Source organism: Malania oleifera, chromosome 4 (assembly GCF_029873635.1).
Source record: "Malania oleifera isolate guangnan ecotype guangnan chromosome 4, ASM2987363v1, whole genome shotgun sequence".
NCBI classification, from domain to species: Eukaryota; Viridiplantae; Streptophyta; class Magnoliopsida; order Santalales; family Ximeniaceae; genus Malania; species Malania oleifera.
In genome coordinates, this window is record NC_080420.1 from 1,262,860 (window position 1) to 1,275,984 (window position 13,125).

General features: G+C 36.4%; 1 protein-coding gene across 2 annotated transcripts; it reads right to left on the reverse strand.

Moving 5' to 3' along the window:
* Nucleotides 1–7,883: 7,883 nt before the first annotated feature.
* LOC131153473 (uncharacterized) lies at nucleotides 7,884–12,756 on the reverse strand. Of its 2 annotated transcripts, none has more exons than XM_058105815.1 (5): nucleotides 12,708–12,756; nucleotides 11,875–12,352; nucleotides 8,838–8,956; nucleotides 8,649–8,764; nucleotides 7,884–8,363 (listed from the first exon to the last, which is right to left on the reverse strand). In XM_058105815.1, the coding sequence occupies exons 2-5, from the start codon at nucleotides 12,308–12,310 to the stop codon at nucleotides 8,111–8,113; spliced, it is 924 nt and encodes a 307-aa protein (XP_057961798.1). In that variant the 5' UTR covers nucleotides 12,311–12,352; nucleotides 12,708–12,756; the 3' UTR covers nucleotides 7,884–8,110. The 2 variants fall into 2 exon arrangements, with proteins under 2 accessions (XP_057961798.1, XP_057961797.1); XM_058105814.1 differs by having other exon boundaries at nucleotides 12,603–12,743.
* Nucleotides 12,757–13,125: the final 369 nt, after the last annotated feature.

The following is a 13,125-nucleotide window of genomic DNA, read 5'->3' on the forward strand; positions in this document are numbered from 1 at the left end:
GACGAGCCACGTCATCTCGTTGACGAGGTCATGAAGAAATTCGTTGACGAACTCTCCCTTCGTCGACAAAATTCAGAGTCGCCCAAAAACATCTTTTCGGTATTTTCTTGTCGATGAAACACACCTTCGTCAACGAGCTCATAACACGACGTCGTTGACGAAGCCTGGTGCCCCCTTTTCTTTTCTGTTTCCATTTTCTACTCTCTTAATTATTATTTAAATACCATTATATTTCGGGTCATTATAGTGAGAGTGAGATAGGGATGGGATCGCTGGATAGGATAGTGGTCTCTCACCACCTGATCTCCAAAGAGAATGCGTAGCCTCTCACTACTTAATCACAAGGATTCGACAAAGCTTAACAAACTTCACAAAAGGGATTTCCTTTCAATATTAGTATATTCAGACTTAGCTTCATTTTTATAATGATACAACAACATATATAGACTTAGCAAGGGGAAGGGGGAAGACAAGATACTAACTAACTAATACTTCCCATACAAGCATGGGAGACAACACACTTAATGCTCATAACTTACAAACACATTAACTCACACAACTTACTAGACACTCTCACGTGCAAGCAAGTTTGTTGTCTTGCAATATTACACATTAAATAAAATTAAAAGGAAGGCTCAATCCATGTGGGGCCCACATAGGTCTCGAACTCGCTTATTTTGGTGTTCAAACGATGGTACTGTCGACTAGGTCGCACCCCAAGGTTCTTGGTCACGCCCATGGTCGAAGTATTCTAGACATCTTCAGTGTGAAGTAAACCTACTTGCACCTCAAGATCTCTTGGTCACGCCTTAATTGAGACAATTTGGAAAATCTGTTGTACTGGTACTTTGAAATCTGCTAGCTTGACCTGGTCGGCCATTGTGCCTTCTTGGTCGCACGAGATGGTCGAACAGGGACATTATTCAGTACTTGAATCCATAAGTACCTACAAAAGAGTTACAAACCAAAGTGAAAATCAGGAGGCCGTCCACGTGTCACCATGTCAGCGAAGGAAAGGGATAAGGCCTGCTGATCCCCATCAACTCTGAAATGCAACGTTATTTTATTTGCCGTGAATAGAACATCTGCAATAATTTGTTTATTCTTTTAGTAATAATAATGAGATTTATGTAGTTGATTCATCTAATGAGATTTAATACTTACTGTTGTTGTTGTAGTCAAACTCATTATTTAATTTTGTCTTAATGCATCAATTTTTTTTAAAAAATATTTGTATATTTTGTATGTCAAAAAAAAATCTAGTCTTTTTTGTTTGATTACATAGGAACTCAAGCCACCAACGAGCCTTTTGAACCCCTTGGTGTAGCACCAAACCTACGGTTTAGCATCCTCTGCCCTCAGGTCTTGCTAATCAGGGTAAAGTCCGAAATGCGGATACGACTTCTGTGCATCAGTTGGAAATTTGGCCAACCCGACCCTCGCGACACATCTCCATTACCATCCACGGTCCCGTTGGCTTATAGAGAACTCTCACTATCCACGGTCCCCCCCGGCTCACAGAGCGAACTCTTACCATCCACGGTCTCCGCTGGCTCATAGAGTAAACTCTCACCATCCATAGGTACCGCTGGCTCCGTGAGTGTATCTACCTGGAATTGAACCCCCGATGCTCCTTCTTACTTGCTGATGCCTTTCCACCGCGCCATGCTTGTGGGGGCAAAAAAAAAAAAAAAAATCTAGTCTTTGCCTATACATTAATTAACGTTGTGTAAGGTGGTCCAATATTATGGGACAAGTGTTAATAAAATCATTTAGGGAACATATTTCTTGTTAAACACAATTAGTTGAATTTTTAGTTGTTTTTTTTTAACCTAATTATCCAATGTGTATGCAATTTCTCCTTCCATTTCCACCTCTCTTGCATACTCGTTTGAAAATAGCCTCTTCATTTATGAATCATCTAGAACCACTTATAGAAAAGTATTTTTATTAAAAAAGTACTTATTTGAAGAAAATATTTATTTAAAAATATCTACAATTGTTTATTATAAAAATACTTTTTTAGACAAGTACTTTATAACAAAACAACTTTTTTTTTTTTTTTTGAAAAATACTTATTTTTCGAAAAACAAATTATTTTAGAAAAGTAATTTTTAAAATAAGTACTTATTTAATTGTAAATCAAACAATACTTATAAACACAAGTACTTATAAAAAAATACTTTTATAAAAAGTACTTATTTTGTAAGACACTCTTTTTTTATTTCTCGTCTTATTTTATTAATTACTTCACAACAAAAATAACAATAATAAAAACTAAACATTAAGTCCCACTAGGTGGGGTTGGTCCCATGAATCTTTTTCCACCAATTTATTGGGTCAAATACAATTTCCTTCAACAAATTTAGAACTATTAAATCCTTACTATCTCATTCCAAGTTATTTTAAATCTACCCCTACCCTTTCTACTTTTTCATAGTAACTAACTCACACTTCCTTATTAGTGCATTATATAGCCTACATTGCAAGTGCCCAAACCTTTCAAGTCGTCCATTTCTTATCTTATCTTCTATAGGAGTTAAGCCTAACCGCGAATATGTTAATTTCTTAATTTATCTATCAATATTATACCACTCATCCATCTAAATATACTCATCTTGACAATTTTTACTTTTTAAATATGTTGTTTCTTAGTCGCTCAACATTTTGATCCATATATCATAACTGGTCTTACAACCATCCTATAAAACTTCCCTTCTAATTTTAAGGGTATTCTACAATCACAAAACACACTTAAAACACCTCTTTATTTTACCCAATTTTCTTTAACTCTAAACATTACATCATCTTCAATTTCTCCCTCAATTTGCATAATAGATCCAAATATCGAAATCTACTAGCGCGATTGATTTCTTCATCATCAAGTTTAACTTTACCTCCAATATTCCTTTTACTATTACTGAAATTGCATTTCATATAATCGATCAAGTCTTAGATTCTTCCATTTTATTTCAATTTCCAATCCATAATATTCTGGGCAACCTTGCAAAAAATAGAAGCTACCTCACCTCAGGATCTCCAAAAGTGTGCGAAGATACAACCCTTAATGATCCCAATGAGGATTATTTACTTATTGAGTTTATTCAAAGTCATAAATTTTGTTTACCTGAGCTTTAAATATCAAGAGGCCTTGCGAGAGACAAAAACCACCCATCTCTGATTCCTCGAGCGCATGTAAAGACATAACCCCTAAATTCAAAGGAAAATTTATTATGGAAGTTTATTTCAAAGACACGCACAATCCATAAAAGCAAACATTTATTCAAAAGTATGTAAATCATGAAGTATGCAAAGCAATGCATATAAATCAAGGGGTCTAATAGAATCGCTATCAAAGGAACCCGAAGTGATTATGTTAGACTCCTTGCCCTTCAGGTGACAACTGGGGATTACATAACCCTAATTCATCAAATTCCTCCTCATGGGGGTGTGCACATGCACATAATCATGTAGACATACACGCACATTAAATAAAAGACAAAACACACACTTATGTAGCAAATGGGGCACACATATACAAACCATACCAGAATAGTCATTGGAACTTGATCATCTCTTTGAAAATAGTGTCATAAAATTTTTCTAGAATTTTACCATATTTTTTGAATTTTTTTTTTTGCAATTTTTAAAGATTTTACACACTTTTATTTATTTTTGGGATTTTAAATTTCTTATTTTTTGGTCCTTGGAGCCAAAAATGGCTCTTATAATTTTTTTTTCCTATTTTTCATTTTTTTTTCAAAATTTTATACTATTTCCCAATTTTTCTAAATTTAAAATGCAATTTCTAAAATTGTTATTATTAAAAAAAATTGGGCAGTTCAAGGTGGTTGAATCAGGTTAAACAAGTTGAATTAGTCAACGGTCCAAAGCAAGATTGACTCGGTTTATAGGGAGAGGTAGAGGGCGGAAGATAGGCAGATGATGCCATGTGTTAGCCACACGTCGGGACATGTGGTAGCACTAGAGTGGTCCTTTTTTGTTGAAAATCAGAGGCTAGCACATGGCTCGTGACGTCATACTGACGTCACCTTTCAGGTGGCAAAAGTTAGAGAAGGTGAGGCGGAATGCTGACGTGGCCCAATCCTTGCCATTCAAAGAAAACACACTCCAAATGGCTGCTATTGTGCCATTAAATCCAAATTATGTGGACACGGTGGTGCCACGTGTCATTGTATAGACAGTGACACACGTCATACTTAATTTTTTTTTTCAAAAAATTAATAGATTATATATATTTTTTTATTTTTTATTTTTTCTTTCTTTCATATCTGTTCTCCAAAATTTTCCAGAATACTCTCTATCTCTCTCTCTCTCTCTCTCTCTCTCTCTATCTCACACACACACACACACACACACACACACACACACACACACACACACACACACACACACACACACACATCCTCCTCTCTACTCCCACTCTATGTCTTACTTCTTCCATGGCTGCCACCTTCGGCATCCATCGCCCCCCCTTGGTAGAACCCCCCCCCCCACTCCTCCCTCTTTTTCTCAATCTTTCTAACATTATATGTTTTGTAATTTCCCAACCTGGGTCTGTTAGGGAGCATTGCGTCTCTTCTTCTTCACCTGGACCAGACAATAGGGGGCGGGGGCCTTAGGACTAAGACCGATCGAAAAATGAGTTCAATCGGTTTTCTTCAAAGAGGGACCCCCCGCAGGGTCCTGGTGGACAACCAAAGATACAGAGGGAAAATGGCAGAGCGGCGCCCGGGTCCGGTGCGGGAAGGAGGGGGGAAAGGGAGAAAATATGGGACGATGATATTGTTTAGTGTAAAAGGGGGGTGATTCTTATGATGTCTCGTCGAACACGTGTCCCCCATCGGGTATCCCTGACCTTTGGACAGGGATTGAAGACACGGCATGATCTAGGCCGTTTTGAGAAAACACAAATTGGACGACTCTGGGTAAAATACGTCATATAAGACCATACGGGGACTAGAGGAAGGCCACGTGTAAATGGTGGATCCCTCGGTGGACAAGGGCGGGCCACTAAAATATTTAATATAAAAGTAAAATTTTATTCCCTTCATTATTTTCTGGCTGATCTCTATGTCTTCAAAGTATCTCTCTCTGTATCCTCGTGCTTTATGGACTCTACAATTTCTCCAGTGAGATTTTATCCTTATTATTCACTTCAATCTTACTCAGGAACCATCTTCAATTTGCTCATCCCTGATTATTGTTCCAGTTCCCCCTTAATCCCCTGCAAATCTACTTACCCTTTCTCCTTTATTGTCATAGTTGATTTTTGTTCGGTGCAAAAGGAGCTCAGAGCAAGATCCTTAAAGGATAAGGATCCCTTTTTCTATTATGGTTTGGATATGTGTTTAAATTTATGATTGTGAGTGGATTTGTGTTCGGGTATGGGACTCGAGTGTTAATGTGTGTTCAATTTGTGATTGAGCACAAACATGCGTTGAGATTTGCGATTTGTGTGCTGATTTGGCGTGGATTGGTGATTTGTGTGCTTTCTGTTTTGGATCTACAATTCGTGTGCTGGTTTGGTTTGAATATGGGATTTGTGTGCTGATTTTGGGTATGGGTTGGCCGTTCTGAGATGAATGGGTTTAGGATGAGTCTACTCGCTTGGAACCCTAGCGAGTTTGGCTTGGGTTGACTTAGGTGAGTCAACCTAGTGGGTTGGTTGTCTGAACAGTTTGGGAGATGGTCTTGTGGACCTTGTTGTGCACGTTGGGGGCTTGACCTGGGCATGGGCTTTGTTTGGGTCACAGAGCTCGGGTCTTTGTTTTAAAAGGTGCGGGCTTTGTAAAAAAAATTGGACTATGAGTATTTGAAAAAAACATGGGCCTCTAGTGTTTTTAAAAATAAGGCCCAAGGAAGTTTGAAACAATTTTGGGTCTCAGGTAAAAAAATAAGGCCCAAGGATATTTGTTTTAAAAAATAAGGCCAAATTTTTTTTTAAATTTTTTTTGGCATAGGCCGCTTGCCCTGTTTTGTTTTTAAAATATTTGGGTTGTGGGAGTAAAAAAAATAAAAATAAATGAGCCTCTAGGTTAATAGGAAAACAGTGGGTCGTGGGCCCGATTCATTTTTAAAATTGTTGGGCCTCTGGGTTTTGGTTCTTGTTGGGCTTGCGGGTTTGGGTTCTTGTTGGGCTTCTGGGATGGTTTCAGTTGGGCTTCTGTATTTGGGTTCTTGTTTGGCTGCAGGTTGGTTTCAGTGTGGGCTTGGGGTTGGTTTTAGTCTGGGCTACGGGTTTGGGTTCTTGTTGCGCTTCTAGGTTTGGGTTCTTGTTGGGCTATAGGTTGGGTTCAGTGTGGGCTTGGGGTTGGTTTCGGACTGGGCTACGAGTTTGATTTCAGTTTGGGCTGCATGTTGGTTTCAATGTGGATGTGTGGGCTTTTGTTTGGCTTTTCAAGGGAAACTTGCATGTATTCATACACAGGGATGGGGGAGTCCTTGTTCTGATTTGAGTACTTGGGACATATAATAGTATATGGAAGGAATAGCCAATAAATGTATACCTGAGGTTTTTTTACTCCTTTGGGTCTTCTCTTCCCTGCGTTCTTGTCTGTCTAGGTAGCTTTCTGGATTTGCAGGGAGCGCTAGGGGTGTGCTTTCGGATGCCAGGGAGCACTAGTGTGTGCCGCGGGAGTGGGGTGAGGACTTCACCCTTTGAGGTTTCTAGGGTTTTGCCCCTCATAAATGTCCCGACCTCATTGCTTCTCTTTCAAAGTTCTTTTTTTTCTCTCAATGTGTTTCTACCTGTTTCTCTTTGAACTCCCCTCTATTGAACTCTCCTCTTTGTACCGTGCAAGATCCTTCAATTTATAGGGTTAGGTCTCAGTTAATTTAGGTAGTCTTTGGTCCTCCCCTTGTTCATTGTTTCCTTCCTATATTAACCAATCCCCCCATCCTTGTGATTTGGGCCGATTCTCCTTCTAGTGGACTGTCTAGCTGAATATATGGGGGGATACATCCCAATATTCAAAATCTCTCAATTAATTACATGATTTACTTTTAAATTTTTCCCTGTGCAAGATTGATCTACCTTCTGTTTTTTGGTGCAAGTATCTTCGGAGGTGCTTTAGATATTCCAGCGGGTGCAGGATGCTTAACCTCTGAATTTTTTTTTTTGTATTTTTGTATTTTTCCAAATTTACTTATGTATTTTCTGTATAATGTATTCCTAGTGTATGTATTCTAGTCTGCAATGAATATGAGAAATCTGATTTGTTTACTTTTCATTAATGCCTTGTGGGTCCCAGTTGCCTGTAAGAAAAGGGTAATTTTTATTCTAGAAATCAAGAGGACTTAATTAATAAGGGCTAAATTCGAATACAAAAGGGATTCAACATAACTCGATTAATTATAACACAAAAAGGCCTCAATTTTGAAAAAGGACTTCATTTTTAAAATAAAAAAGCCCAATTTCAAAATAACAGAGACTCAAAGGACTTAGTAGCTAAAGGACTTAATTTCAACTCACGAGCAGTCAATGAAAAGGAGTACTTAATAAAAAAAGCTTAATTTTAAAATAACAGGGACTCAATAATAACAAGGACTTGATGATAAAATGACCCAATTTCAACGGACTCAATAAAATTTTTCAAAAAGGACCCTCAAATTTTCTAAATACAAAATTGACTCCTCTTTATGTAAATCATCATGTTGTTACAAAGGGTCGACCCATCATAATGCAAGTGAATGAACAGCCCCCGGGGGGGCTACACCAAGAGGAAAGAGAGGCTCCATTAAAACTAGGGTGTGTACAATTAGTATCTTTTGTTCTATTTTATATAAATAATCAAATCATTTTATTACGACTTTTCTATTCTTAAAAATTGATATTTGGCTATCCAAATGTTTACCTAATGGGTACAAATCCTTGGTCATATTAATCAATATTTAGGAACAGAAGTAAATACATTTAATAGTACCAACCACGAAGAACAGTTTACAATCTGACCGTTATCTATTTTCTAATTTTATACAGAAAAAGAAGAAGAAAATATAAATAATAGAAGGCCAAAAAATTAATGCAGCTAGCATGGATGAAAGACGAGACCTTGAGATCTTCAGCCTCACACTCTTACCAACGAAGCTATCCCCGCAGGTGTCTCTTAACCTTACTGAAGATAGAATTAATAGAGAAGGAGTGACGATGGTGCCCCTCCTCATCTTGCTGCGACCTGGAGGAACTAGTGGAAGCATCGCTACTGCGAGGAGAGGGCATTTCGGTAATATGGTCAAAAACCACTTGTTTTCCATCACAGATGACAATGACTTCACAGGAATCAGGTGCTTTCCTCAGTATCTGGCTGGCCTTCCCACTTCCCCTCCTCGACTTCAGTTTCCTATACATTTACATACGCAGCACACCCACTGAGTGTTGAAAGGGATTGAGATATCAATTTTAAGAGCTTGTTTATTAAATGGATCAAACTTAAACATGTTAAAGCTCAGCTGGCTCGACTCCATCGTAACCATATATGCAGACATGCATATAGATATACAACAACAACAACAAAATTAAGTCTTAGTTCCACTAAATGGGATCGGTTATATGAATCATTTTTCCCAATATATAGATATACTATAATAAAAAATTAAAAAACTTGTAAGGCTGCATGAGGGTGTACCTTAGTTTGGAAGTCTTGGCTCCCACCACCAGCTGCCTTATGTTGAGAGTAGGAATGTGGTTGAGGATGGCTTTTGCCACCTTGTCATCCTCGATGAGAATGGTCTCTGCCTTCACCTGCACTTCAGTTCATTTAATTAGTTTTTATCAATATATACACACACACACATGCATGTGGGAGTTTTCTTACCTTAAAGGCTGAACACACATCAATGAATGGCTGAAGGAATTCTTTCCTCTTGTCACTTTCCTGAGTCATGTACTGTTGCACTTGTTGTGGATCCACTTGACTTATTGGAAGCTTTCCTACTATAATCACCAAAAAGGAAAATTTTTTTTTTTTAATGTTGCATACAATTAATGTGATTCAAATTTTGAGCTACTATAGTATGAAAGTTTTCATGTTAAAGATATAAAATTTTTGAGTTTGTAAGAGATTGAAAAGACATTTAATTAAGATGGAAGATGGACAACTTCTTATAATCTTCTTCAATAAGCCTTCAATAGACCATTTGAACTTTTTATTTTTTTTATTTTCACTACATAAGAGCCCCTTCTAGGGTCTAGCAAATGGAGGCTTTGAAACAAAATTAATATTGAAGCTTTGTTTGATTTATACTTTTCTCCTCCCTCATTCTTAATTTGCATGCTCTTTCCAGCCGAATTACATAATTTTCTTGCGCATTCATTTTCTTTGATTGTACTTTTGTATATACACACTTGACGTAGCTCGTCCCACCCCCACTTTAATATGTACAAAGCAAGTTAACTCATGATTCTTTCCTTATATATTTTTTTCTTTAACTAGTTTATCAACCCCCCTAGGTATTTCATCGAGGCTCCCCTCAACTGCATAATGTACAAATTGATTCATAACTACTTGCCCAGAATATCGAGACTATCACCACAACACCACTGAAGTGCTAGAGGTTCAAAACCTCTCCACATGTTTCAAGGTTAGACACTATGATTCCCGCAAGTCTAACTTGAACCTTTGAAATTGGAGACGTCAGCCCATACCACTAAACTACCACTTTGATGGTTGGTATTATCTATTTAATTTGTTTTGGTACATCATCTTTGATCCACTGGCACTAAAGATTCATAAAAAATTATTCGTTTGAATGAAGAAATCTTCGTGGAGGCTCAGATACCTTTTATTCAAATAGAATTTTAGGCAAATGATAGAGTACGACCTTAACTCAAAAACTTAAAGTTATTATTAGGTTATGGACCCATGCCACTCATTCTTTTACCTAATTTTCTAATATAAAATAATTTTTATAGATAAAACTTTCAACATTAGTATATCTAAGTACAATATTTTTCTAATAATTAAGATTAAATATTTGAAAGTTAGAAGATGAGAGAGATTACAATCCAGACTAAAGAATTAAAATAAACTAAGATTGGATCCACATTTTATGGGCCCTTCCCAGATTAATTGTACAAGTACAATTTTTTATTTTTCCTTTTAGAGCTAAAGTTAAATATTTAGAAGTTAGAAGATGGGATAGATTGACTCTTGATCTCTTAAAAATCAAAATAAATTACGAGTGGATCAACAGCTAGGGACCCTATACATGCATGCTTGAAGCAGGTGAATTGTAAAGGATACATAGAATGGACGGCCCAAATTTATACATGGCTAATAGTCATCGAATGGATGGCATCCAGCCCACGATGTCAACAATTTGATGCATCCATCATTTTCCAGAGAGAGAGAGAGAGAGAGAGAGAGAGAGAGAGAGATAGGCAACTAACGTTTGATTATAAAAAGTCAAGAAAAGAAAGGGAGAGAAAAAGATCGGTTACAAAAGTCTACCTTGAAAAAATGTTACATTAATTGCGTAGTTAAGGCCTTAGTTTGACATTTTTGCAACAATTTAATTTTCGTACATGCTCATTCATCATTGTTCATTATCATCTTATGCACGTGTAATAAAAAGTAAATCAGAACCGTTGGGTAAATCATGATGATTAACATGCACACATACCTTTTCGATATCATTATTTCTTTAAAAAAATTATCTTTGTGATGGTCAAATTAAGGTTCCTTCCACTAATAAATATAAATAAATTTCTCACATATTATTTTGCTTTCCTATAAATTTACTTTCCCTTTCCTAGAAACGTCCAACATTAAAAACCTAAATAGGGAATGATTAACTTATATAAATAGGTTAAGCATTTGGTTCGAATTGGTACTCACCCATACATATATATGAAGTCTACATAATGACTCCTTTATCTTAATAATGCATGTGAAATGCTATTAATTGATTCCCCATAAAAAAATTAAATAGAAAATTTGAGACATATATGCATGATTAGTTATACGACTTAATAATTTAAATTTTATAATCTAGTTGGTACTCCTTGTAAAATATTTAAAATCATTTAAACAAATATTTGAGTGGTTTTTAATTGTCATGTACTCCTTGTAGTACTAATTTTGAAATTTAATAATTAAATAAAATAATAAAAATAATTTATATTTTTTTATAGTACTTTTAAATTTGTATTTTTTTCATTCTTATTATTTTAATTTTGGGGATATTAATTAAAAAGGTTGCTAATTTTTTTTTATTTTTTATTTTTATTTCCATAATTTTGGTACCAAACCCCTCCAATTCTTTGTAATTTGGTATGCTGGAAAATTAAGGGAAAAAGTAACAAAAATTTTTTTTTAATGCTCTCAAAATCAAATATTTCAATATGTGGAAACTCAAAATTAGAATTCAAGTGTTAAATTTGAGTTCATGTAAACTGACTGAATTTTGTAGGAAGATATACAACTTAAATTTGAAGTCCAAACTCCAATCTCCAAATAGAAAAACAAAAGGAAAGAAACATATTATCTTCGATTTTCTATAATTTCTTATATTTCTTTTTATTTTATGCGTGATAATCAGTGCCAAAATTAATTAATTAATTAATGAACACCCGTCCAATAGAAATTTGAAGAAAGAAATTTTAAAAAGTACTTCTTCTTTACCTCTCAAAATTCTTTTGTCAAAAAATGAAAGACATAAAACAAATATCCATTAATCTGATTATTAAGAAATAAGAAACTTCTTATGTTACCCTCATTAATATTTTATTTATTTATTTATTTTTTTGTTTCTTCCTTTCCTTTCCTTTCCTTCTACTTCCATGTTGCCGAACAGAGAGAGAGAGAGAGAGAGAGAGAGAGAGAGAGAGAGAGAGAGAGAGAGGTTACGTACATGGAGAAGGAATATGGCGTATGTGAGGGAAGACATGTAGGAGATAAACAACTGCGGAGGTCCGGCTGCGAGGGCTGACAGCATGCTTGAGAGCCCACACAAGCGCCCCCGCGCTGGTGTCGCTCTTCCCCACAGCCACATAAACGCCGCGGTCGTCTCCGTCGCCGCCCCCCTCCACGTCGACCCTGCTGTAGTGCTTCCCGATATCGAACGAAAACAGGCTCTCCTCAAACTCACGATCTTCTCTCCACGAGGACGCCGTTCTGCCATGATCTTCCCCGATCTCAAACAGCTCGCTCGAACAATCACTTTCTCCTTCCTCCTCCTCTATCTCCCTCACACTGCTCGCCGGAGAAACAGCTTTTTTCAACCGGTAACTAATATTCTGGCCGCCCTCCCTCCCTTCGCGGCTTGTCTCCGTCAAGAACAATGGCATTTCCGGCTGCTTAATTTTCTGGTGACACCGGCCCGAACGCTACTGATCAGACGAGGAGAACTAAATTACTGTACGTCCCTACTATATATATCACATGCATCACATAATCTGCGTACGTGTAAAACTTAATCAAGGAAGAACTCTTGAAGGATTATAATTTGTATATATACCCGACACCGAGATAATCTAAGCAGAGAATTGAAGCTATATATATAAATATATATATATATATATATATAGATTATAATATATTATATATATATATATAGATTAATTGCCGCGATTATAGCACCTTTTTGTGAGAAAGAAGGGTGATTGGAGATATAGACTAAGCTGTCTCTGGAAATGAAAGCAATTTTAGAAGCAGATCATGGCATGATCTAAGTATGAAACGCACCGGAAAGGTGTGCCGTTTGTTGGTCTTCTACTTTTTGTTTTTTCTTTTTGGTTTTTTGCTTTCAAATTTGATTATTTTATTTCCTGCGAAGACTCTGACAGAAGATAGCATTTTCTTCTTTAATCTTTATTGCAGCCTGACCCACCATCTCCGTGTGTATCGTTGGTCTGCTCTTTATTGTTTAGGTATTTTTTTAAAGTTTTTTTTTTTAATAATATTAATGTCAATGCCCTTCCCCTTGCATAACAAAAAATTTAAATAATGAAAACAAAATATAATTATTGGCTTGATTCTCTAAACTCTCCCGCAGAGTCGTCAAGCCGTCACAACGCCCCAAGAGTGTGGGTGCCCCGGAGTTGCAAAATAAAAATGGTTTAATAATTTTTAAAAAAAATAGAAATGAAATCGTTACTGACAT